This window comes from Montipora foliosa, chromosome 8, assembly GCF_036669935.1.
Source record: "Montipora foliosa isolate CH-2021 chromosome 8, ASM3666993v2, whole genome shotgun sequence".
Lineage (NCBI taxonomy): Eukaryota > Metazoa > Cnidaria > Anthozoa > Scleractinia > Acroporidae > Montipora > Montipora foliosa.
The window spans coordinates 41,188,091-41,215,590 of record NC_090876.1 but is presented as its reverse complement, the minus strand read 5'-3'; the positions used below and the strand labels follow the sequence as shown (position 1 = coordinate 41,215,590).

The window sequence follows — 27,500 nt, the reverse complement described above, 5'->3', positions numbered from 1 at the left end:
AACTTTTGTGTCATTTCCGTTCGGGTAAAGTCTCTCATTTTCTCCAGGTCTTCCTACAGAAGGACATTGAAAAAAAAAAACGGAAAAGCTCAGACGCTAGCTAATTCCAGAAACGAAAAAAATGGTTGCGAATAGTACAAGCGTATTTCCTCAGTGAATAGATGTTAGTGATGACTTGTAAAACGAACAACTGCAAGACATACCTCGTGCTCAGACTCTAACCGAGCAGTCATTTCAGTGAACTTTTCCATGTGGGTTTGCACCAGATCTCCTCTGACGGCCTCGAGTTCACGATCATGTTGTTCGTTCAGCATCTGAAGTTGTAGCTCTTGCTGTTGGCTGAGGTTACCGCTGAGCGCTTCCTGTAAGCGCGCAAGATCCGCCTCTTTTTCCATTTCAAGTTTCGCTCGCTCGGCCTCCAGCTCTTTATTAAATCGCTCCTGGAGGGCTCTGAGTTCGTCATCATGTTTCTGTTGAACAGCTCCGAGTTCTTTCATATTCAAGGTTTCCTGTTCCCTTTGCACTTGCGCCATGAGTGATTGGTGTTCTGTACAAAGCAAAATGAAAAGATGTAACATTAACTGCCATGCTTGTCTTGCAACAAGGTCTTCATTTCAGCCCGAGTTTCTCGATGGAAGATCCTTATTCTTTGCGATTTAAAAATTCGTTTGTTTTGACAAAATATCCTCTCTCTCTCTCTCTTTCTCTCACAAAGCCTAACTTGTTGGTTTTGTGAAGACAGACTATTTCACAAAGTCTGTCTGACAAACAATAGGAGCTATTGTTTGTGTCATACAACACGGCAACAAACTCGGCAAGTGCAAACCATCTACAAACTCGGCAAGTGCAAACCATCTATCAACACACAATGTGGCATGGATTCATAGGACTCAAGCCAAATGGACAGTAAATGAAAATCTCCTGAAGATCAAAATGTCCTGCAAAAAGGAATTCTGCGAACTTCACTGACGGGAAATACAACTCTAAAAAGAGTGTTTCTAATCACTGCGCCAAACACAACGGGCCATTTCGGTGCTTCTACAACGCTCTGCTATCATTTGCGATAGGTGGTGGTGGACAAAAACAACGGCTCTCTCATTACCTCGTTCTATTCCCGTATCAGCACTTGTACCAAACACCAATGCCATCTGGGTCTCAAAGTACTTCGTTTACCCTCGTTGGGAAAGCACGCTCAAAATCAACCCTGTTAGGCATTTCTAACTTCGATAACTCTTTAACACTCCTCACGCGCCCGATTCAATGTTGACTTCGTAGGCTGATAAATTTAACCTCAAAGAAGTCAGCATTGTTAGGGAGGGGTCAGGAGGGTGTAAGGAGCAGGGCAAGGTTTGAATCGTGTATAATTGTCGCAGAAAAATAATAATCAATGGTTTCGCTTTTTAGCATCGTCAAACAAGTTTGTTGCGACAGCTTGTTGCGACAGCTGGTGGATCCAAGTCAGAGCTATTAACTCGTCCCGCTAGTGATTGACCCCAACTAAAAACTAGATCGTCGATTGGAATTTGAACATCAGAGTGCTCAAGTTGACTTGATGAAAGGAGCACTAAGGCCGATACAAAATACCTTGTCAGTACTCATTCGGTAACGTCAGAGTCATTGGACAGAGCAGAAGAAACCGAAGTTCAGGCTCAAAACAGCAGTAACGCTCAGAGCTGATATTTAAGGTGAAAATAAATTTCCGACAAAGAAACAAATCTGTAGCTAAAGATCTTGTAGTACATGACACCTTACCAACGATTATTCCCTTGGCGACTTCAAAGAAACGAAAACTGATCCGATGCACTAGGAGGGATTATATTCACAAGTTTACAATACTGTCACACTCCGAAGATTTGCAATATGGAAATGCTAGACGCTGCATTTGCGATTGCATGTTCCACTCAGGAAAATAATGCCGCCGCTTAATTCTTATTTGTTCATTCAATTTGACTGCACTTGCCAAGATGTCCCCGGAGAGGACGGTTTGTAGAGGACGTCGAACGATCTCGAGAACAATTCGGAAGTAGTTTGGACAAAAGCGGTGAAGAGATAAGTTTGACATTCAACTTTAACAGACATGTTTCGGCAGATACGTCTGCCAGTTTAACTGCTGAACACCCTCCCACATATTTCCATAAGAATAGGTGGTTTTCATGTGACGTCATCGCCGCCATGTTGGAGGACGAAAACAAAAGATCTGCCATTAGCTGCTTTTGTCCGTCCATTAGCAATTGTACATTACATCGTTGTTATCTGTGTCTCTAGAGATTGGTTGCAAACCACCTCTAACATCCGTGGTGTTCTCACTCCTTCTCCAAAGAGATACGTCGAATACACACAAAGAGGACAGGGTATTCAGCACTTACTTTCGTCTGCCATCAAAAGGTGCTGTGCTGTGGTATAAATAGCCACGGATTTGTAACCATAAAAAAAAAAATGAAGAAAACTTGTACACTTGCAAGAAATAAATTATACAAAAGCCTTAAATTCATTCAGTGTGTGATCCATAATAACAAAACTGTCATGGGAGCACGCAGAGTAACATGCTTTTGAGTTCTCAAGTTGCCAAGCTGAGACTAATACCCCATTCACACCAACAAGACATGTTTAATTAAACTTGGTTTACCAAAATAAAAATCAGTCAAAGAAAAATGTAGGACTGGCTTTTCCATGAGATTCAGGTTTGTTTCAACACATGCTTTGACCTGTACTAAATTCGTAGTCGACAAAAGTCAGTAAACCTTTAAAACCGTGTTTAACTAAACATGTTTAAAACATGTTTAAGGTTTGGTGTGAATGGGGCATAAGACGAAACATTGAGCAAGAAATTGGAGCAATACACATGTCCCTTCTTCTAAGGGATTAAGCACTTACGAGGCACACTTATTTGAGTGAGTTTTAGACATCGACTCCCTTGCACTCCAATCGTGCTTAAATTTCAATACGTTCCAAACGATTAAAGGATATTTCAGGCATTGGGCTTCACTTTAAATAAGAAGAAATCCAATCGATTTCCGACGTCATAGGAGTCTCTAATTCCTTTAGAAATTTATTACATCTAAAAGGTGTCCTAAAAAAGAAAAAGAATAACATTTCTATAAAAAACCTTTTTTCATAGAAAAGTGACTCTCTTCCATCAGAGACTTCGAGCAATAGGCGTTTTTCGATATATTAAAATTCAGCTTGATAGTGAGGCAGTGAGGACAAGGACAAAGGAAAGTGGATGATATGTAAATATTTTTCACTTTCATTCCAACGTGTTTCTATTATATTTGTCTTCACTGCCTCACTATCAAGCTAAATATTTGAAATTTCGAAACTGGCCTACTGCTTCTCTTTGCTGGGCCGTTCCATAGATTGCAACAATCTATATTGAAACTGCAATCTATTTGAAAGGCCTTTGTCACAAGTGATTTGAAATGTTTGAAAACCTTTCTTTGGACAAACAAAATACCAAAAAAATTAACGTACTGGTAACTAATTTTCAATTAGGTTTCCCCATCGGGTGCATGCCTATGAACCAATCCCTCACTTTCTAAATACTTATGCGCCTGTAGGGTACCTCGATGAAATTCTAGATCCTCATTAGCAGTTTTTAAGATGGGTCTTTCATACCTGATTCTAGTTGTGATTTTTCTTCCGTCATTCTCGTTTCGAGAGTCTCAATTTTCTTATTCATTTCCAGTTGGAGTTGAGCCCTCGTTTCCTCTACATCTCTGTCAGCGTTAAGCTGAATCTGGTTCTGGAGATTTTTTACTTCATGTAACATTTCCTCTTTTAGTTTCTCCATTTCTTCAAGATGTTGAGCTTCAAGTTGACACCTTTCTTCTTCCAGTTGTTTCTTGTACCTTTCTTCGGATTGTTGGACCTCTTCTTGTTGCGCCGACTCTTCTGCCTTTACCTCTTCTAGAGCTTCGGCAAACTTCTCTTTGAGCTTCGCAATCTCTTCCTCATTTTGCCTTTCAAGTTCCTCCTTAAAGGCAGCCATTTTAGTTTCGTGCTCTTTCTCCAAGCTTTCTCTCAAAGCATCAAATTTTTCCTTCTCCGACAAGTCCAACATTTGCTCTCTGAGAGCTTCAACTTCATCGCTCATCTCTTCTTTCAAAGTCAACATCTCGCTTTGATGTTCAGCAGCAAGACGTTCTCGAAGAGCTTCGAGCTCAGCTTGGTGCTTCGTCTCTAGCTCGTCCGCAATAAACTGCATTTTGGCTTCGTCCGACGCGACAAGAAATTCCTCTCTCAAGGCTTCAACGTCCTCGGTGAAAAGCTCTTTCATGTCACTCAGTTCTTTGTGGTGTTGACTCTCCAACTCCCTTCTCAAAGACAACAATTCCTGCTTATGAGAGGTCGTCATATTTTCACAAATACCTTTAAACTGCTCACGCTCTGTTTCAAGTCTGGCACCCAATTCATCGACTTGCTTTCGACATTTTTCCATTTCCTCCAACAAGTACTTCTCATCGACCTCTTGGCCATCACTCAATGACTGGTTCTTGTCTTTTAAACTGACTATCTCCATCTCATAGTGTTGCTTAATATCTTTAAGCTTCGCCTCGTATTTTTCATACAACTGCTCATCACTTGAACTATCTTTCGCTGCCCAATGTTTTGACAATTCGATCTCCTCTTTCAATTCTTCTATCTGTGATTCATACTCTGCACTCAAGTCTTTGACCTGCCCTTCGTGTTGTTCCAAGATCTCGTGAATTCTATCCTCGTATTCTTGAATAGTGGCTTCCTTTCTAAAACTGTCCTCCGCCATCTCTAACTTCGCTTCTTCGACTTTCTGAACTGCTTGCAAAGCAAGCTCCGCTCGCACGCTCGAAACCTCATCCAACAAGTCACTGAACTGCCGGCGCTTTAACCCCCTAAGCTCCTTTTCGTGTTTTTCACTAATATCACTCAATTCGTCTTCTTTGAAGGATAACTCTTCTCGTAAAGCTTCCATTTCATTCTGATGCTTCTCGGTGAGCTCCGCTTTTAACTGTTTTAGTTCTTTCCTGTGCTCAATCTCCATGCTTTCGACATCTGCAGACAAACGTAGCACCGTTCGCTCGTAATCTTGTTGACTCTCCATCCTTAACGCCTCCATTTCCTGTTCGTGATCAGCGCTTAGCTTCAGCCGCAATTTTTCCAACGCCTGGGCACTTTGCATCGCTGACTTGGCGCTCAATCTAGCGAAATCCTTGAGCTTATCCTCCTGGAACTTTCCCCTCATATCTTCCATTTCAATCTCGTGGCGCGACTTGAGTGAACGAATTTCATCCTGATGTTGTTCAGCCAGCTCATTCTTACATCGTTCTAACACTTGTTCCGTACGGCATTCGCACTCACCCTTGATGCTTTCTATTTCCTTCTCGTGTTTGTCTTGTAGTTCTTTCACAAGCTTTCCTAAGTCTTCCTCGTACTTTCCTCCGAGGTCTTTTACAGTACTTTGAAGTTCAGTGAAATGTTCGTTGTCCATCTCTTGTTTAACTCTCAGAAGTTCAGTCTGTAATTCTCCTACTTCTTTAGCATGCTGTTGTTCCTTTAAAATGTACCTAAAAAAGAGTCAAGGATTTGAAATAAACCTCGGGGGAAAAACCATAACATTCAACAAATATGTGAAAAGCAATTTTACTTTGGCGATCATGATTTGTGCGATTCTTCAGTGTGATTTAAAGTACCCCGGTGATGAAAAAAATCACTTTCTTTTTTCTTCAGATTTTGAAAGTGTGTTTGCTTAACACCTGACTGGCAAAGTTTTGAGCTTTGATTTTTACCCAAAGGCCGTTTACTTTGATTGTAAGTTTTGGATTTCACGGTCCACCAGTAATCAAGTTCAAAACTGACCGATTGGACAGGGTTGGATCCAGGAAAAATTGAAGTCAAAGGCTCACTAGCTTAAAATTTCAGCGCGTGAATGCAGTTTATTATATATGCAAAACGCGAAAGCCCAAGACTCCCGTGCTGCATCATTTTCTCCTCGATCCAGCTCTCTCAAGATCTTAAAGTTAGTAATGGCGGACCATTAAAAAGGAAAACGCCAGTTAAAATAAACAGGTGTCTTTTTGAAATCAAGGTTAAAAGTTTAGTTGCTTAGTGTTTAGTTAACAGTTTTGAAATCCAAAGAAAAATAAGAATTGATGTTTTGGTCACAGGGGGACTTAGCCGGCAATTTCACTGTTTTGTCGTCATAATTGGAGTAAGAGGGTGTTCCCAATCAAACTAAAACGGTTGACCCCAAAGAAACACGACCCAAACGATAAACACTCTGAGGCTAGATAACACTATGAAGTTCCTGGGTTTGCTAAAATTGAACAAAGTAATCTCCATCCTATTGCAGAGAAGTGCACTACTTCTTCCGTCTTTAAGGGTGGTATGAAGAAAGCTTCAGCACAAGCAGAATTCGTAATAATTTGATATCTACCGAGTAAGGCAAAATTACGGAATGCTGATTGGCTGAGACGGAGGGCATTTTTTTTTTGAGGCATGATTACTTGATCCTGATTGGTTAACAGCTGCTTATCCAGAGCTTCTTCCAGATTCTTACTCTGATTAACCTGCTTTTTGAGCGCATATTAAATAGGGTTTTAGCGTATTTCTGTTGACAGCAACGATTTATTGAATTGAACTTTAACCGAATGGAAGCGTGTTAAGTTGGGTGTCATTTGCCGCGACATTGAAAGAGCATCCCTCAATAATTTTGTCCTTTATGTGATAAGCATGTAATCGCAATGTGCCCTCGTGCAATAAAGGATTAATTTCACTTGTATTTTCAAAGTTTTCCAAATTTTGTGATTACATATAAAAAGCACTAATGATTAAAACGCGCCTAACTTTGGGTATGTTGCTTGTGCTGATATTTGCGCCGTTAATGTACACAATGCCATAGAAGGGGATTCATTAGATTAACCAAAAATACCGTAAGTTTTGAAAATCAAAAAGACTTTTTGGATCATCGAAAAAGCCGTTCCATTTGATCCGAAAAAATTCAAGAATTTGTAAATCTGGGAGCGCTCCAAAGTTTACCTTCTCTCCATATCTTCGGCTAATTTCTCCAAGTCACGAACATGATCCAGTTCTTTCTCCATCTTCTCCTGTTCCAGCTCTGATCGAAGCTTCTCCACTTCTTCGGCGTGATTTTGGTCACCTTCAACGAGCTTCTTTTCAAAATCCACCTTCAAACTCTCAAGCTCTGCTAGGTGTTTTTCTTTCAAATCAGAGCGCTGCTCCTCCAACTGAGCCCGCAAACCATCAAGTTCCTTCACATGCTCTTTCGTCGTGTCATCGTAAGTCCGTTCCAAGTCCTCACGCATGCGCGCCAGTTTCTCGTGTTCACGTTTCACCTGTTCATTAATTTCTTGTATCTCTTCTTCGTGCATTTTCTGTGTGCGCTTTCGCGCTTCCGCAGCTTGTTCCAACAGCTGTTCTTGTTCGTTCCTCAAAAACTCTAATTCCTCAGCATGCTTCTTTCCTAAATCATCCAAGGCAGCACCTGTGACTTCAGCTCGTTCCGCTTCAAGTTCTTCGCGCAACTCCTCCAGCTCCTGTGCGTGTTGTTCTGTAAGAGCTTGTTCAACTTCTTCGAGTTTTTCTCGAAATTCCTCCATGAGTTCGTTGCGCAAAGTGTTCATCTCTTTCAGGTGTGCTTCGTTTGTGGCTGTTTCGCTTTCTTGTATTGCATCATCAATACTTCCTTGCTGTTCCTCCCTCAATTCTTGCATTTCTTTCAACCGTCTCTGTTCAAATTCCTCTTGTTGTTTGCATAACTTCTCACTCAGTTCGCGTCCATTTTTATCTTGCAGATCATCTATCTGGTTTTCGAGCTACAAAAAAAAACATGGCAGACAAAACAGCTTCTAAAATTTTCAGAACACGCAATACCATGGTATCATATGTAACTTCAGTTTTTTCCTTAGTAAGATGCACTCTTTGTTGTTACGTATTAGGTCAACACAGCAACAGAAAAACAATCTTAAACCACCCTATATCTATGTTTTTAAATGCCCACATCTTAAAACGAACTCGATGAACCCCCATTTTAAAGGGAAACAATCAACAGGTTAAACTGAAACGCTTTGCAAAGTTAAAGGATTCTCAGAGCTACCTTCATAAATTATGATGACTCTGAATCGGCTCCAGAGAAATGTCTTTCACTCGCAAAGATTTTTACCGTAGCCTAATAATTCCTTGCAGCAATAAAAAAGTGTAGCTCACCGAAATCGTTTTTGAGATATAAGCGTTTAACGGCAAAACATAGGGTGTGTTAGATCTATAGCAACGAACACGGCACAACAATGAGTGCACTTTTGTTAAGCAATAATTGTTGTTTTATATGGTACCATACGATAGCCCGGCTGATCGGTGATGAAGTATCGCAGAGTCAATCTTTCCAGTAGTAGTTTCTTGAAAGTGTTGAAACTGGTTTGAGTTTCCTTAAACCGAGACGAAAGACTATATTTGTACAAAAATAGGGTTTTGGTCCAGGAAAGTTAGTTTGGAATCTCGAAACGGCCGCTATTCCTTTGTTTTGGAACAGCAACTTGGCCACCTTGACTTTAGGCTTTACAGACCACTTTACATTTGCGTGCTAGGTAATCAAGCCTTTCGTAGAACGGAGGCCTTTCGTTGACCGCTTTGATAGAAACCTCTTCCCAAGTTCCCTAATCCCAAGTTGATTACATGTTACAATGTTTACGTAGTAGCAATCTTCATTTGAAAAGCCCTGAGATTTCTACAAAAACAAAACTCACCGACGGCCAAGCTGAAAGTACCCGTTTATATAAGTGTAAAACTTTTGAACGGACCCTCTCTGGAACAGGCTTTTCTTACACGCAGCTTGTGTACCGTTCCGCAGTATTGCCGCAAAGCTCTATAGCTTAACCACGTTATTACTTACTTGTGTCAACTTTTCCGTCATTGCTTGAAGTTCCTCCTCGTGTTTTCGCTTCATTGCATCTAATTTTTCTTGATACTCGGATTCAGTCTCCAGACGGGCAGACTCCACCTTGATGGCTGTCTCCGCCAGAAAGCTGGCGGTGACTTCATTTAGCTCGTCTTGGTGGGTCGTTTCCAACTGTGCTTTAACGGCTCCCATGACGTCACGGTGGCTCTCGCTTAGTTCTAACAAAACCAACAAAAAGGAAAAGGAGTTAACTTTCAGAATGCGATACGTATCAAAAAATCGTATGAACACGAGCATTCAGAGATTCATGGGTAAGAGCGATTTTTTGAAAGTTCTCAAAATTGCATGAGCCGTATGAGAGTGCAATTTGAGAACTTTCACAACATCATGAGTGACCATAAATTACGAACTACCTCATACTATTTTTTAATTTATTATGTACTACACAAAAATACTCCATCACTGTTTCCATAGCAACTTCCGAATTGCACTCTATGACCTCTGTATGCGTTTATAATAATAATAATAATAATAATAATAATAATAATAATAATAATAATAATAATAATCTTCTTTATTTATAGAGGGTAACACACAACAGTAATCACTGAAAAACTGGTGGCCCTCGAATCTGAAACGCGATATTCTGTTCAGTATATATACTGTAATTAAGCAATAGAGGACGTTTTCAGTGTTTCCATAGCCTCATCTAAACACGAAGAGGAGTTGGGAGAATTTGAGACAGTTATGCAAATCGGAGACACAGTCGAAATTTGCATAACTGTCGAGAATTCTCCATGCAACTTCCCCGAGTGTTTAGATGAGACTATGGAAACACGGAAAAAAGTCCTCTATTGCTTTTATAAAATATTCCTCAAAGATAATTCGGCAAATGAATTTTTATTGCAACAGATTTCCTTGGTACACGCTCATATTTCCTACCAGCCAATCAAAACGCGCGTCTGACTACATAACCAATCAAAATTCGTGTGATGTCACAGCCGTGTTTCCATACACTCATCTAAACACAGCCATTGACCAATGAGAGTGTGTGTACTATCCTAATTATTTTATAATAAAGGATGGTATTGAAATGAGTAATACTAGGGAAATAATATTTTAGTTTCTGTTTAGATAAGAGCCTAACATTCTATCAAAACATCACCTGCAAATCGATAAAACACTCCTCTTTAGAATTCTTTATATAAAGAACAGCAATGAGGCCCGGTTTGTTTTCCTGTATGATAATATCTTCCCCTCACATTTTGAACCTTTGTTCGGACTTCGAGTGACACCCTTCTTGTGGAGCGTTTTTGAAGCCGTTCATAAAACTACGCCTTGTGCTTTTAAACCCGATAAAACAATGCTGCTCGTTTTCTAAACGTTACGCCAACGTTTTCGTCACGCGATGCGATACATGCCTACAAACCTTATTTTAGCTCGGACTTCAGAGTAGCCTTATGGTTAATATCTGCGAGCTACTGACACTCAACAGAACAACAACAACAACAACAACTGTTAAGAATCCCAACGGGCCGGAGGCAAAACAGTTGACTATTATTATCAATACGCGCGGCCAAATGACAAACTGGCCTCTGTAAAACGCGCCTTTTTGCGGGCCAAACGGGAAATATGCGGGCTAAAAATACATTAGCCGCCCTGATACTGATTGGCTGCAGAAATGTCAAACAACTTCGCTCGGCCCATGAGGTTGTCCTATTTACAAGTGCAACCGAGATGTGGAACCACAAACCACCAGGATCAAATTCAACTAGTAACCAGAGCGTGTCTTGAACCGGGGATCCCCCCGGATCTCAAGGCAAGCGCCCTAACCAGTGGGCAAATATCTCGGAACATTGTTTCTACCTTCTCTCAACCCGTCCATTTGCTGTTGGTGAGCATCGTCAAGCTGTACAATGTCTTTTGAGTGTTGTCTTTCCAATACACTCTTTATGGTACCAACTTGTTGTAGACGCTGAGTCTCCAGTTCGTGTTTGAGCTCCAAGAGTTGCTGTTCAAAGTCCGCGTTCATTCGAGAAATCTAAGAGGACAGAAAAGGAGAATTGAAAAGGATTTTAATGTTACATTCACTGTGGCTGAAGATGATGTTTGAAACATCGAAACATGTTCCGTAAATTCAAAAGTGTGGTTGTATTTTTAAAAATATTATAATTAAGAAAAAACAAATAAAGTTCAGTTTGCATTGAGATGGATCTAGTTTTAAGTCTTTTTAGAGGTGTTGAAGTGCCGCGTGACTAATTCACCCATAAAGGAGCCGATAACTGAGGCAAATACGAGCCAGACTAAAACATATATCATGGGCAACTATCAATTTTCCTGTGCGCTCTCCTTGAGCCACAGTAAGTCTCTTTCATTCATTCCGTCGAGTACGACTCTTAACGAATAGGCGTGCTCGATATTTCCACGCGAAATGTGGATGCAAAAAGGGGAGCTTGTACAGATAAGCAAGGTTTGTTTGCATATTCTCTAACTCACACAAACAAGAAAAAAGGGACGTGATTATTATGTATTCGCAGTTCAAAACGTTTGATGAAAATTCGCTGATTAACAATTCCATTCAATGTCTTGTGTAATGCATGAAAATTTAACAGTTCCTAGTTTTATGCACTCTACTTGAATGATAAAAAAGTTCTTGAGGTTAGTCGTTTCGAACCCGTTTTTAGTTCGATCGACAACGGTAAGACCAGGCTTATTAAAAGAGTTATCCTCGGCTAGCTTAAATACATTAAGCATGCAAGGCAAGTAAAGTAATTAACATAAAACCAAATCGCTGTCATGTACATCTGATTTTAAGACTGGGATACCTAAAGGTTTTCAGCTGCTGGCAAAAAAAAATCGTATACCGCCTTTAAAGTATCACAGTACAGGTACCTTAATTGAAGAGTTCTATCGCGCGAGGAAAGCCACAAATGTCACACGAGCGTTAACCTTACATACAAGTGACACAAAGACGCTGGACTTACGTTTGACAGATTTCACTGTGTTTATGTTTACTTAGCTTAATGTACAAAATATTATTTAAAAAAGGGATAAGTAACGCAGAGAATTGTTATTTATGCAAGTGGTATTTAACGCGTGAAACTTGTAGGGTTGTGCTTGGAAAGAAACATGACGGCCCAAAGAAGTTGAAAATTAAAAGAGGGACTCCGTTCAATAGCTTTTGGCAAACTAAAGACGCTTTCGAATTGAAATCGAAGGCACAAAGGACAAAAGCGCAGTTTTCTACCGATATCGCTCACTGATTGGGCCTCAAGCCACGCCGTTTCTGATTAACGGAAATAACGCATGCGCTAAAAACCTGGCCCCAGTTGTTCAAAAGGAGGATAACGATATCCGCCGGATAAATTCAATGGATAGCGTAATTGGCTTTGCTTTGACGTATTCACTGGCATGGGTCCATGAGTAGAAGCGAGCAACTCCCATACTAAGCCTATGTCACGGCATTTTTACAGACCAATCTCTTTTTTGAAAATTTGGTTTTATCAAACGTGTTGATAAAGGTCGAATTACCACCATGAACGATTTGGAAAGCTGACGTTTCGAGCGTTAGCCCTTCGTCAGAGCGAATAGAGGAATTGTAGGTGTTTTTTTTGGTTTTTATGAGGGTGTGGAGGAGCTTTGCCATTGGTGGAAATATGGTAACGTTAATTTGTGAATAAATTAATGGAATGAAAGGCATTCGTTGATTCCGTGAAGATAGAGTGTACCTAGTTGAAAGATGAATTCTTGTTCGAGATTTTGGCGGCTTTCTGTGTTCCCGTAGTGTAAGGATAGGCCGCAAATTGTCATGTTGTGGTGGGAGTGATTAGGAAGATTAATTATGTAAGAAGACCTACATAGGCGAAACAGGGAGAAGATTGGCGGACCGCTTTCGTGAACACCTACGAGATGAAGGAAAAAACGAAACAGATGCACCAAAACCAGTTGCACTCATGAAACGATCAAAAATCGAACGCTACAAACCGATAACAAAGTCGAAAATCCACTTCAGCGTTGTCTGAAGACCGAAAGGCAAAAAAGCAAAAAACCACAAAACCAAGACAACAAATCCGATAAATCAGAGGTTCTCGATGTTATTTCGGAAAATTTGATCAACAAACGACCAGCTCTGGAAAGGCCAGACCCGGAAATCGCTGAGGACCTCTCTGAAAAGAAACAAGCCACGCCCCTTACATATGACAGCTACAAAAGAGACCATACCTTATTATGGGAAATCAAAACTCGTGTTAATAGACCTCTTTAGCTTGTACATTTTGTTTTCCCATTTCAGACCACGTGATGTTACTCTAGGGAAAACTTTCTTTCAAATGTCGTCCTCTGCACGTGAATATGTACGCATAAGTTATGAAAAAACAAAAGGAAAATTCCCTTGAGAACAACACGTGGTCTGAAATGGGAAAACAAAACGTACAAGCTAAAGAGGTCTATTAACATTTTTGAAATTCACTCGGATGAAGCCACGTGAAGGCCAAAACGCGCCATTTCCCCATCACTGATTTTGGGGAGCCGGGGGTGGTGGTCCATTTAATATGTATAAGATGAATGTTTGGAGTGTGTCACGGATGAAGGGGAAAAATAATGGTAATTAAAGTCGCGTAAATTAACGCACTACTTGATTAACAGCACATAAATTAACGTTAACATAAATTAACGCGAATTTTGAAATTTATTTAATTTCATGAAGTGTTAATTTTCTATAATAAGGTAGTCTTTTAGTGCACACAGACGTTGTTATCCTTTTTACCCATGACCGGGTCCACATTGACGAGCAAAATCGTCTGGCGTTAAACAGAGTAAAACATATAAATATAAGTATTATTAGAGAAGGGTTAAGTTCACAACATTAACGAGCCGGTAAAATGCAGAAACGTTTGAATAATATTATAGCATAAATGCTAAATGAAAATAGCTAGAGAACCTCTTTTTATTTTTGTAAACGATGCACAACCCACAATGCACAATGCACAATGCACCACCTGCTCAAAAATGGTGCTATTTTAAGTTGCTAATAAGATTAGCAATCAGCCCATTCTTATAACTCTTTGTTTGCTTAACGAGCGTTTCTGGAAGAAAACGTCTCTCATTGTATACTCTACCTAGAAAAACAGAAATGAAGATAAAATGATAATCCTGACGCTTTCCACGATTATAACCGTGTAGATTTTAGTTTTCATAAAAGTCTTCCGCTAAACATCGAAGAGATATACAAACGGTCACAGACCACGTAAAAGGGACTAGACAGAGAGTGTAAAAATCTAAAGCTCCTGGCGAATTACAAGCCCTCAAGAGTGAAACAACACTGAATACTCGCGTTTACGAATTCATAGACTAGTACACCAATGCAGTGGTTTGGTGATGTGAAGAAACGCCAATCATATTGCCTGTCAGGTCGTAGGAGTTCAAAGCAAGAAAGAAGGACGACCTCCGCGCTGTTGGCGTGACAGTAGAGAGCATCAGATTCTAGGACGAGGACGAGAACGAGATTTGACTGCCCATTTTTAGCGAAAATAATTAGAAGATTTATAACCCGGACATTAATCTTACTCTTTGTTAGCAGTATAGGTTGCTCAGCTATTCTTATTATTAGTAGCTAAGCCTTTTTGCTGATCGAAAAATGCCAAAACTGCTACCGTGTTGTTGACTTGTTTTGACACGACGACATTTTTGCAAAACATCGTACTGCAACGACGCCGATATCACGTTTTTCCCGTCAAAGTGAGGCTGGTTTGCGCGCGCGCACTGTTGTTGAATGAGAAAATCTCGTACTCGTAGTCGTTCCCGTCCTAGAATCTAAAGCTCTCTTGTGGAATAGACATTGCGCCCGCAGTGATTTTCCTCAAAGCCTCTCATCCAGCTGTCAATCACCAGATCATCCTGTTCGCTTCATCTCCCAATAGAAGCGGCGGACAAGCTAACAAACTAAATAACTTCACCTTTACGCTGAGAGAAGTAAGATAAAAGCCCGTGAGGTATTAATGTGTAGGAAGTTTATTCAGTGCTTTGCCTCAATTGGATGGTTACCAACACACGAATTAATTAACCCTTCGACTTCCAGGAGAGACCAGCATGTAAATCCTCCTCACAACTTAAATGAAATTTCAGTCTCACAGGAATTGAGAATGACGATAATTATAAGCTTCACATGTGTGATCTTGAAATAACACAAATTTCTCATGACTACCCAAAAAAGAAATCTATGGTACAAGTTAGGAGAATGAATATTTCGATCTTGGGAATGAAAAGGGATAAAACAAAACACGTTAAAATGCTCCAGTTTGCTCCACAGCAGGAGCGCAATACAGGACTACGATAACCCAAAAACGCACTCTCGTTGCATTAATCGGCGCATGCATGGGCAAACGGTAACGACAGCTTATTACAATTTAAGGTTTTAACAAAACAATCAAAAAGCGTTGTCAGTACCGAGAACGCTGCAATAGAAGTATCTCTCGCTTGGCAACCATTTCTTCTGTTTATAAACCAATCCGATGCGAACAGACAATGTGTACGTGAGTCCAGAAAAAAAAAACCCTTTCGACCAAAGACTAAATTCCATCTTCTAAAGTAAAATTCGACAGGTTACGCAAAATTTAAGAATTAGTCACGCACAGTGTTTGTTAAAATATTCTCTGAGATTGCTAAAATACCTCAAGTTTAGAGAGAAATAAAAAAAAAAAGATTTATACTAGCACCACAGCTTGGACATGCGCCGAACATGAAACTATCCCTTGTCCAAGCACGGATCAAAGGCGGACGCTTGTCCCCTTGTCGGCCGGCAGCGCAAGACACAAGATGAAAGATTTAGTCTTATAGGAACTAACTGTATCACTATCTCACTTTTAACATTGTTTTAGCGAAAACTTACGCTTTACTGCTAGATCAGCTCCTTTCACCATTAATTCTGCATGGGCAACTATAAATTTGGTGTAGTTTTCATCCGTTTATAAATGCAAGTTATCGAATATCTTTCATGGATCGTCGGGCCAAAGCTGGTAAATTATGACCAAAAAATATTACAAATCTTTGTTCAAACCAATATAGAGTGGTACGCAGGCGAGCCGTGAACAATTACCGCGGTTTTTATAGATAGTGTTGTTTTTCACGGTGGGAAACCAGCGAGTATTCACAGTGGATCGAAAAACGTTATACAGATTAAAGATTTACTGCCTAATCTATGTGACATCTCTGCACAACAGCTTGTCGCTGCCACAAAATTTAACCGGATACCGTAAAAAAATTAGACTTTCTTGAAAGCGATTTTTTGCGTAAACAAGAGGCAGGCTCTGCACTAAGAAAACCAAACGAAATTTGCAGAAAAAATGGATGGAAAGATCTTTACTAATGAACTGCGTGACACGCGAAATTTGAACACGAAATAGATACCCATATTTTAAAGGAATAAACGTTCTTAGCCAATCACAGGGTTCGTTATACTATCCCAAACAGGTGCTCAGCCAGTGTTTACACGATAGTTCGCGAGTTATGATTGGTTTACGAGAAATTGTCGCTGACAAATTCGCATTCTATGCGAAAAAATAAAATTGCCGTTCAAAACATAAATGTAAAGTATGACCCAGTTGATAAATGAGTTTTTTGTTTTTTTGCTAACTCACCTAGAATTTAATCAACCATGAAAATAATTCATACATCGATAAGGATGTTTATTGATTCAATCGAGTGGTACAAAATCTTGAAAAAAGCAATCGTTCCAGACACGATTGTATCTCCCGGAAGGTAAGAGTTAAAAATACTAATACTACGGGTGGCGTGAACTTGGTGAAAGGCAAAACAAAATACGAAAACACAACATCAATATAAGCAAACGAGTAACAACACGAAACGACATACACAAATTAACATACAGTGAAATAAATTTCAAAATCTTAAAAATCTCATCATTGTAGTAATACAAAGTTCAGGCGAGCTAACCTTAAAGCACTCTCGCTCCAAGAGTGAATCCACGATCCAAAGCGACAATTCTTGCCATTCCATCAGGGGATTCCTAACAATCGTCACGATTTTACGGCCAAAATCACTCTGAGACCCGTTTACGAAGCATCCGAAGAGGTAAAAACGACCGGCAGTTTCGTTCGGCCGGGCCGTGCGATAAATAAGAATACGTTAATTGACTTGTCATGTTACTTCACCCGACCCAGCTTTCTAATCGCGAAATTCGATTCGCAATTTTTCCTCTGCGAGGGTCAACGAATGCGCTGTACTGAACAGAAAACTACCCTAAAACGTGACGACTTACAAGACAAACGGATATTATGTTTAGGTTGAGATGATATTGACTCAATTACATTTGCTCAGTAATATTCTTTGCTTCACTTTCGGAAGAGAGGAAGTTCATCGCCCGGCAACCGAGCAATTAATTTTAACAAGACGCCGATGCCGCAAACAATTTCAACGTTATTTTAGTGCTGGTGTTTCCAAAAAAAAACAAGCGCGTCTTCCGAAATTTGACTTTGAAAGAAAACTTTTATTTCGCCTTTGCCTACAGAATTACTGCCGGAAGTTTCAGGACTGTTCACAAGGAAACCATATTTACATGTAAACCCATTTACAAGACGAATGCCCGGTGCGTTGCGCTTTAACCACGCCAGTCGATTCCCTTGCAAGAGAATACTGGCGCAATTTTAGCGATAGTATTGCCATGGAGCAGTAATCATAAATTTGAGAAAGACGGCATGTACAGTGTCCGTGAATTATCACGTGAAGCATTCAGAAGGCTCAGGGTGATGACGTCTTTTACCATCAAGATCAGTATGATTTGTTCAGATTTTTCCGTTAAGTTCCTATTCGGGTGTTTTCTATTATCTTTCAATTTTTCAGCTCTCTTGGGAACAAAAAGACAAACAATTGATGAAAGTTCCTTATCTTGGGAACAAGAGTCTTCGTAGCAAATAACGCCATAATGAAAATAGCGACCGGTTAGCGTCATCAACATAGCCGCCGATTACCCTGACGTCATGCGAAAACGACGGATGAACCATTTTACAATTGTGTTAGGAGAACAAGTGCTACTGCAAGGTCTTTGTACTGGCCTTAAATTAGCGGCAAACAAATTACGGAGCATGCGTACGACGGGCTTGCCACGCCAGCGAACAAACACAAGAAGACACTGACAAGAAAACAAGACAAAGAAACACCACAAGAAAACACATGACATCTCTGAGTGAAACATGGGAAGAGCCTCCGCTGGACATAACCGATGATTTCCGAACGATGCCCGAATAGCATCGAATAACTATTGTCCGGAAAGATAAGCTGTGGGCATGAAAGCTGAGAGTGAGCTAGGGAGGGGAGCACAAAAGGCCTGAAAACTCTTAATATCTCCTCATTTATCCTTTCTATTTATTCGGTCAAATCCTTCTTCATTATAAAATTTCGCATCGTGATACAAAATGTAACGGTTTATAACACTTTAAATCTTTAGACTGGTCTCGTAGAGATCCGCCATACAAGTTCAATCGATTTCGACTTGTTACTTCTAATTTTCATAAGAGTCAGCCTTGATTACATTACCTAAAAATAATGTTTACTTTACCTAAGTAAAACAATTCATATTTTTCCTCTCAATTCAGACCATATATATATATATATATATATCTTTTTTCCTCTAAATTTCAATTTCAATTTGAATATTATAGTTATTTCTAACTTGAAGACATTTATTCTTTCAATAGTGACTTAAAGGTCTAAAATATATCTTGAAAAAAATACTCTTTTTTTTATCCGACATTCCCCTTCTTCCCACAAAACAAAGTAACTGATATTTTTCCGAGATAAAACCGTAGAAATTCAAAAATTAGCAATCTAATGGTTTTAGCAGGGTTGACTACCAGTAAACAGTTTAAAATGACAATCTGAGTCAACGAGGGCATCCACAATAAAGAAAATTACAATATTTATTAGATATTTGTTATACGAAAAAAGTTATTATTCTAGCCAATCATATGCGATCAATCAATCCGAAGTGAAAGAAAATTAAGGCTGCCGACGCCCGTGAATGGAAAACGCAGGAAACGCTTACAAGAGACAATTTTGCTCACACCAAAGAAAGTGCGAATTCCGCGATCCAATAAGCTACTTTCGACGCGTCAAGTTAAAAACTTAAACACACTTGATCAAAAATCAAGGGAAAAGGTTCTTTTTTATAAAATGAAATGTCGAAAATGTTCAACTTTTACGGACATGCAAACAATTGTTACAAATACATGCCCTTGACTAGAAAGGTCTAATATTTTACGAACTATTTTCAAGCTCTCAAGACGTACCACGTGCGGGAAAATTAAGAAAATCAAACGCGGTTGCCACTGAAGCGCGAAAGAAAGAAACGGAAGGGCGTCTGCCCAAGTTCACTCAGACAGACATAAAAACTGTACGCAAACACAACTCAGGTTATATCACAGTCACATCTAAATGTAATCAATTAACCACTACGCTAAAGCAACATTCAAAAGACACCCTTGAAAGACAAACCTTTGCCTTAAAAACGCACGAAAGAGTACTACAATATAACATAGGGGCTGGATTAACACAAGGAAACCAAGGTGGAGGGCATAACACAGAGAAAGCACTCCTGTTATTCGCCATGTCTGAACAAGCAAGAGAATAAGCAAAAATGTTCAATCCTTTCCCTTCCTAGAGTGATACTTATGGATTTTGCTCTGTCTAATGCTTAACTAGCCAATGAAGGCCGTTTGATCGGTGAAAGGGTTTAAGTGCTACTATGACCAACAAATCAATTCTTCTTTTTGTTTGGATTTCAAAACTACGTCTACCAAACACTAAGTGGACCAAGTGCTACGCCTTGATTTAAAACAGAAGACACCTTTCTTTTAACTGGAATTTTCCTATTTAATGATCTGCCATCACAAACTTTAAAATCTGGAGAGAGCTGGATCGAGGAGAAAATGACGTAGTTTAAGAATGCAATGCGTGTGTACGCGGCTGAATTAATATGCAGCACGGGGGTTTCGGGCTTTCAGACTGTTAAACAAAATAAGTTTCATTTACACTGAGAAAATTTAAGCTAGTGAGTAGATGACGTCACTTTCCCCTAGATCCAACCCTCCGAGGTCCAGAATGGCGGACCGTGAAATCCCAAACTTACACTCAAAGTAAACGGCCTTTGGATAAAAATCGAAGCTGAAAAATTGGCCAGGCAGTTACTGCAGTGGTTAAGCAAACACACTTTCAAAATCTCAAGGAAAAAAAAAGAAAGTAATTTATTTGTCATAGTAGCACTTTCCAAATCGCTTGATTCAAAAGCAAAGGTCATCACTGGCGTCCCCTTGGCTACAACCGCGTGCTTAAATTTCCGATCCCCACAAGTGCTTAAACCTCTATCTGGTGATGAACTGGTCTAATCGAATTCATCGATTGTCGATACTTTTTCGCAAGGTGCAATGACAACCGATACGCCGATGATACACCGACGATAGTCTAAGCAAGTTAAGCACATAATAACAATGACTCGAGTAAGAAAAAAACCCCGTCATTAGTAAAACGATAAATTAATACTCTTTTTTTCCTCTGTGAAAATTACTGTATTCATATAAAAATAGCACCAATTGTCCATTTATTACCAAAAGTTTTGCTTTGGCCTCGCCTTGAAATGGAGTTTAAATTGATCTGGAACTGGTTGCAGATCTCACTCAATAGAAAACCTTGAGACCCTTTCACGCGATATGCTGTTATTGACTTTTGGGTGTACGCGTGAATATTGCCAATAATCTTGGTTTTACGGCTATTTTACGGAGACACTTTAGAATGAAAGCTTCATCCACATGTAATTGAAGCGCTCAAGTGAAAATCGCGCGTCAGATTTCAGAGGTGCGCGCGATTAAGAAAAAACACGCTCCCATGTTAACAAAAAAAAAACAAATTCACCACAACACCTGTTCAAGATGCCGGGAATTGAGCTGGCTAATCTCAGCGCCGTAGTGATCGTTCAATCTAGTTTCCAAACTCCTAAGCTGCCGTTGATAATCACCGTCCAGATCGGTCCGCAGTTGCTGCATGGAACTGGAGTACTGGGACTCTAAATCAGCTCGCGTCTGCAAGAGGTTTTTACTGTACTGTTCTTTGATGAACTCCTCCTTGCTGAGGAATTCCATTTCTTTCTGGTGAAACTCGTGTTCCCATTCTTGTATTTGAAGTTCTTTCTGTTTCATTTCCTCTTCAAGTCGTTCTTTTTCGCTCAGCAAAAGTTCCTCCTTATCGAGCAACTTGGCCTCTATTGCCTCTAGTTCGATCTATGAAAGACAAAATGAGCCGAAACTTTACAGATAAAACAAGAACTATTGGACGCTTAACATCTTTTTCCTTTTCTTTTCGCGAGTAGAATGACCTCGAGATCCACGACCAATGGGAAAAGAAGCTACACACGTAACGGGAAAGACAAGGCGTGACCGTCACACAACATGCGAGTCTAACGTCTAACAGTCTTAGGTGGAACTTTTAAAAAGTAAACTCCTCTCATAAAACCAAAAAACCGCTAGCCTTCCATTTAAAGAAGGTTAAGCTACCCGCTTCAACCACGCAAAACAAGTCAACAATCCGAGAGGAGAAATCCTTGGCTTGTTTTATGTGACGCGTGACGGACTTCGAAGTCATCGCTCAATGGCCAAATGCACTTCTTTGTATCATTGCAACTTAACCGTAACGCACTACCAACTTTGGACTAGTCAGCGGCTGAATAAATGTAGTTTTACAAGCCACGACCATGACATATTATTGGTTTAAATCCGATTCGAGCCCAGACAAGCGTTGCTTCCAATAATTCGGCCCTGTTAGTGTAGACTAAACGACAAACTGCTTTACCACATTAATATTACAAACCTGTAATTCGTTTTTCTCTTTAACGAGCTCCTTTTCAAACAGATCCTTCTGCCGGATTATTTCGTTCAGTTTCGCTTGCTTAATCAATTGTTCCTGCAGTGCGCCCCTCTCTCGGTTCAATTCTCTTTCTAGAACCTCCTTCTGGCGAAGCCTCTCTGCTAACCGTTCACGCTCAAGTCTGCACAGAAAAACACAAGGCAATTTGATAATGGCCGTTTGCCTTCCCTACATGACTCAGTCAACGACTTACAAAAATCCATTCTGGTAACTTGGAAACTACATGCTGGCCTGCAGTTTATAAAATGTAACCAAATATGTTGCTAGGCATGACCAGACAAAGGCATTACGCCAGTAGTGAAAGCAGTATTGGCGCCAGTATTGCCTCCAGTATTGGCACCAGTATTGAAGAAACTTTTACTATACATAACGTATGATCTCCAAGAACTCGCACCTGCTTCCCACCTGCAAAAAACCAATCTTTGTGGAAAAAACTTATCCCTCAGTCCCAAATAAACTCCGAGAGAAGAAGGTTTCAGGCTGAAACTAGTGTGGTTTGAAATAGAGTGGATGACCTACGAAATCCTGCCTTTATTCCTGACTTATCTCTCCATACCATAGCAACCTTAAACATACTACGTGATCAGGATCATAGCAACCACTGCCATATTAAGCCAGCCATGACTACAATAAGTATTTCCTTCAGTTAGCCGCAGCGAACAATTCTCACCGCCCCATCAAAATACGCAAACAAACAAAAAACACAAGATAAAAACCCACGTTTTTAAACCAACTGCAACAAAGTGAGAGCAAGTCGCCGTCGGTTGTGTTTAGTTTGATTGCGTGCAAAAACAGAAACACATTTTCTGAAGAGAAGAACATCTTCTTTCCCTCGCTATCCCTTCCCTCCAGCTCATCACCATGGATACTACTTGCGCGCATTCCATCTCATTCAATTCTCAGGAACGTACGCTTAACCATTCTCTTCCGTTTACAAAGACAATTCTTCTGCATAGACAACCACAAATGACTGAATCTATGGGGTGTTTGTGGGCCCCTAATTTTACGAAAGAAATCAGAATCTCATGTTTGTCTCAACTCTGGGAGGGGATTAATTATTCAAATCGAAGTAAACAATTGATTTATTTAAAAATGGGAAGAACTTAATAGCGTTAGAGCGATTTTCAACCGAGTGTCGTAAAACCAAAACCAAAGTAATTACTTTGGCCAATCAAAAAGGACGGAGACAATCCAGTAAACCAATCAAAACTCGAAGTAATTACACATGGCCGACGAAAAGCGCGGGAAAATGTGCACGCGCGAGCCACGATTGGTTTTGGTTTCACTTCTGATTGGTTGAAAAAGGGGCGCGAGAACTTTGAACCAATCACTAAGAGAAGCAACCAAAGTAATTCACTAATTACTTTCGACACCCAATTGAAAACCGCTCAACAAGACGGATAAACTTGTGGCCATCAGAATTCAGACCTGACCACGACACCGGGATCTCCGTGCCCTTCTCTTTTCAATCAGTGTGTGGGATCTTTAACGCCCACAGAGTTTATGATTAAGGGTTGTGAGACGGGGCCTACGGTTTATAGTCCTTATCCAAAAGGATTTGAAAGTCTACCCATTCGCACTGAGATCTCATTACAAAGGCAGCACTTTCTCCTCGGTTATTTAAAGAACCTGAGTGGTGGTCCGGCCGGAGTTGAACACACAACCTCCCGTACGGTTGTCCAATGCCAATCCAAATGACGCAACCGGTCGGCCGTCGAAAACTGAAAGGGTGCTCATTTGACAACATGCTGCATTATGTTGTTGTGAAGCACGTTTAAGCAAAACGAAATGCTAAAGCCTAATCATTATAATTCTTCTTTTACCTTAAACTGTCCTCAAGAGCATTTTTCTCTTCCAACACATCCACGTAAGAGTTGCGGTCTTTTTTCTGTTGTTCCAGTTGCTGAAGAAGGGAATCTCTTTGAGTCTGCAATATGAGCAACTGTCGACCGAACGCGTCTTGCACTTCATCAGACACCGAGTCGGAAGTGGAGATTCTCTCGTGAAGCTCCTGTACGAGAAAGAAGAATATTTCCAACGGTGATCTCATTGGCAGAATGATAAGAAAACAAAAACAGCACCAAAGGAGCAAACAATCACATGACCCAATCATTAACTGTAGGAAGACAATATAGCGATATTCACTGTTTATAAACAATTCTTTTGATGTTTAAATTTTGCCAACCACAGGACAAAAGAACCTTTGTCTCGACAGCAAATAGATCTCTGGTTTGCACAATAATGACAATTGGTGACGTAACGGTGAGTATCGCTATACCCATGATCCGCTGGAAATTTGACTGAAGATTTTAAAACCAGTGACTGCGCTTGGAAACCACTTAAATCAAAGACAGTCACATCTTCGGAGATCCAGGTGTCGATCGTGGGGGCGCGGGGAAAACAAAACGGGCGACAAAAAAAATGGAGACGAAGAAAAGCAAAGCCCCCCTACAATGCCTTTCTTTGTCGCCATTTTTTTTGCCCGTTTTCTTCTCACCGCGCCCCCACGATCTGCCCCTGGGTCCCCGAGGATTCGACAGTCAATAATGTGGCTTATCTCGGTTTACAGCTACGGGATGCATGTTATGGAATCGAAATTTCCCCACAAACGAGCTTCGAATTTTGTTTTCATCCTCCGGAGTGCGACTTTTGGATTCTTTCAATGTGAAGCGTCAGCCGTCTCCTCGCCCAAACCCGCTAAAAAGGGGCGTATTCTTGGAAATGTATGTTACCATGGAAACAGTAGCGTGTAGTTACTACTTTAACAGAATCCCGTCTTTTTTCAAGTCTAGTCAAAATTTTGCACTATAATTTCAGACACTTGAGTAACCACCTAGTGTTGACGAGAATAACACTAAGTGATCAGTTTTTACGAATTGGGAGCTTACGAAACGAGGACGGCTACGAGGACTTCACTTCAAAATACAAGTTCGCGTTATTCATATCACTACGGAACTATTTCATGTTGTTTCGCGTTAAAAATATGTAGTAACTGTTGAGGAATTAAACTGGTATGAGTGAGTTGGAAGTGTCGAGATAAAGAACCGAAAATTCATCGTCACGTGTTAACGTCCTCCACAGAACCTTGAATTTGGTCATTTCACATCGTCATTTAGGAGATGACGGCAAAGAAATGTACCAAAATGTGCAGAGCCATTGCTTTTGCTCACTAAACCTATTGTTCTGTAGCGTCGTCGTTGCCACCGGCGTCGTCGTTTCGTAAGCTCCCTAATAAACGAAGAAGAGGCCCTTACCTCGATGACCTGTTCGTGTTGCTGTAGCCTCTGCGTTAACTCACTTCTTTCCTTCGTTACCTCTCCTTCCTTCTCTTTTATCACGTTGAGCAGTTTGTTTTTCTCTTCTCGGAGTTCGCTCTCCACTCTTATCCGCTCCTGAAGACGCTCCTGTAATTCAAATAAGTCCTTTATATATTTCATGACATCGTTCGCCCTGCAAGGCTGCTGCATAAGAAAATTGTACGGGAGCCCTTCGGGCCTCCAACATTAAAAGTTAGTGGCCCGAGTCATCTTTTCAAGAGCCCAGAATTAATTAATTCCAGCTGGGATCATATTTACAAGAGAGTGAGGATGAATCAAGTAAGGCGCTCGTTCGGGCTACTTGTTCAGAAATCTGGTCGCCCGCGCTCGCAAATAGGCGCCCCAGGCGACCGGGCGATTCTTAGGCAGCAACCTTGCCTTGTGAGTCAAAAAAAATATTCTTCAAAACCAACGCGCGCGTTATCACACCTTTTCCTGTTCGTAACGCCTTTTGGAACTCTGACTGTTCCCGGCTTTCTCTTTGCACCCGAACAAAGTTACGAAATTGATAAATGATGGCATGTGATTCCAGACCTTCCAGCTATCGGTAACCCGAAAACAGCCTCGTTCCGAAGGATTACCGTCAGAGAGCAGATATACCCTAGGACCGAGTTCTGCTCGATTAGCTCGGATTGGAAACAACTTTTATCATTTCTAGGTAATTTCCGTTTGCAACTTTTACCCTTTAAAACTCGAACATCGACAGAGAAGAAATTCGGCGTTTGAATCGGTCCAAACACTCCCATGATCACTTTAGTGGCGATTTCCGGCTGCGCAACAACAAAATATTGCGTTCTGATTAGTCAACGACGAATGCATACATGCAAATACACGACTGTAGGTTACAGAGTGCAAGAGAAGTTAAAGAGTGCAATACGGAAGTTGCTATGGAAACAAAACGATGGAGTGATTTTGTTGAGCATATAATAAATAAAAAATCATATGAACGTGCTAGTGCAGTTCGTAATTTATGGTCACTCGTGATGTTTTGAATGTTCTCAAATTGCACTCGCCTTTTTGAGAACTTTCAAAACATCACTTGTGCCCATAAACCACGAAATGCACACGCCTTTATACGATTTCCTATACTTATCGCATACTATTCAAACTATGGAAATTTCCACACTGCTTGCGGTCAAGATTGCAATTGGTCCAAGCAACAATCTGTAACCGAGTTCTTTGAGCCGGAAATAGACCTAAGTGCAGGTTACCTGAAGCCTCTTAACTAGGGAGCTCAAACACGCGCGTTTTTGAGACGCGGACGGCAACCGGAAGTGAGCTATTTTCCCTGCCAACTTGTCTTCAAACAACCAAGTACACTTCTCAATTAGAGATGATTAGTATAACAATGTGGGAGACACCACTGTCCTGCCACACGAAATGTTCTCTTCCGGTTGCCGTCCGAGTCGCAAAAACGCGCTGCTTAAATCTCCCTATTAGCAGTACCACAAACCTGTAACAAGGAAAGCTCTTCCAACGACTCGTAGTTTTCTCTGTCCACTGCCGTCAGTTGTGTCTCCAGTTGTCGCTTGCTGACCTCCAATGCTCGCTCTCGTGTTTCACGCTCGTTCAACTCTGCCCTGAACACTTCTCTTTCTTTCTCAAGTTCTTTCTTGGTCTCTTGAAGTTGATGGCTCAGCTTGAGTTCCACTTGATTTTTCTGTCGCACTAACTCCTGTAGCTGGTTCAGCTTAGATGCCAACTCGGCATGGTCTGTACCATCTGACGACAAAATCATAGCAAATATTAAGCTTTAAGTGCCTTTATTGTCAAGTATTTTTTTCGTTCGGCCTTCGTGTCTTGTCTTCTTACATAGCCGCCTCGCAGGAAGAAAAGAGCGGGGAGACTGAGGAGGAACAATCGCTTACGCAACAGGTTAACTACGTTAGATGCAGTGGGAGGAGGGGCGAAAAACGTAGCCACTAGGCCCTCGGGTCCTAATTTTGCCCCTGCCTAAAGAGCTAAAATCCTGGACTGCTATTAAGTCAAGAACTTGGGTACTTTTGCGGCCCGAAGTCGGCTGCGATTTTGATGAAATAAACAAATTTTGTGAATAAGGAACAAAGTCGCTCGAGACGGTTACGGATTCCACCTCACAACTAACAATTCCAAGAATACAGTACCTTCAGAAAACCCAGTGCTTGGCAGAACTTCCAGAGCCTCAAAAGACTCTTGAACAAACTGCGGCTCTTCATGCAAAGCCTGACTGTAAACGGGATTGATGCTCGCCTCCAGTGGGGCAGTCATCCTTTGCTCCAACACCCTGTGAGTATCTGCTAGCACTTGGATCTCATTAAGAAGCCTGTCTCTTTCGCCAGTTACATCGGCGAGGTCCTTATCCAAGTTGGTAATCTTGTTTCTCAAACGCA

At 40.7% G+C, this 27,500-nt stretch overlaps 1 protein-coding gene across 2 annotated transcripts in view; it reads right to left on the bottom strand.

The window, feature by feature from the left end:
• The window catches only part of LOC138012994 (A-kinase anchor protein 9-like), a 79,667-nt gene that overhangs the window by 41,480 nt on the left and 10,687 nt on the right, over nt 1-27,500 (bottom strand). For both annotated transcript variants that reach the window (XM_068859949.1, XM_068859950.1), the window contains exons 7-18: nt 27,255-27,500; nt 26,585-26,853; nt 25,069-25,218; nt 23,638-23,825; nt 21,758-21,935; nt 20,815-21,171; nt 10,754-10,928; nt 8,882-9,105; nt 7,012-7,808; nt 3,616-5,540; nt 204-547; nt 1-53 (exon numbers count right to left, since the gene is read on the bottom strand). The exon at nt 1-53 is cut by the window's left edge and continues 274 nt beyond it; the exon at nt 27,255-27,500 is cut by the window's right edge and continues 177 nt beyond it. In XM_068859949.1, the coding sequence (XP_068716050.1) occupies nt 1-53; nt 204-547; nt 3,616-5,540; nt 7,012-7,808; nt 8,882-9,105; nt 10,754-10,928; nt 20,815-21,171; nt 21,758-21,935; nt 23,638-23,825; nt 25,069-25,218; nt 26,585-26,853; nt 27,255-27,500 (4,906 nt within the window). The remainder of the gene's footprint in view (nt 54-203; nt 548-3,615; nt 5,541-7,011; nt 7,809-8,881; nt 9,106-10,753; nt 10,929-20,814; nt 21,172-21,757; nt 21,936-23,637; nt 23,826-25,068; nt 25,219-26,584; nt 26,854-27,254) is intronic.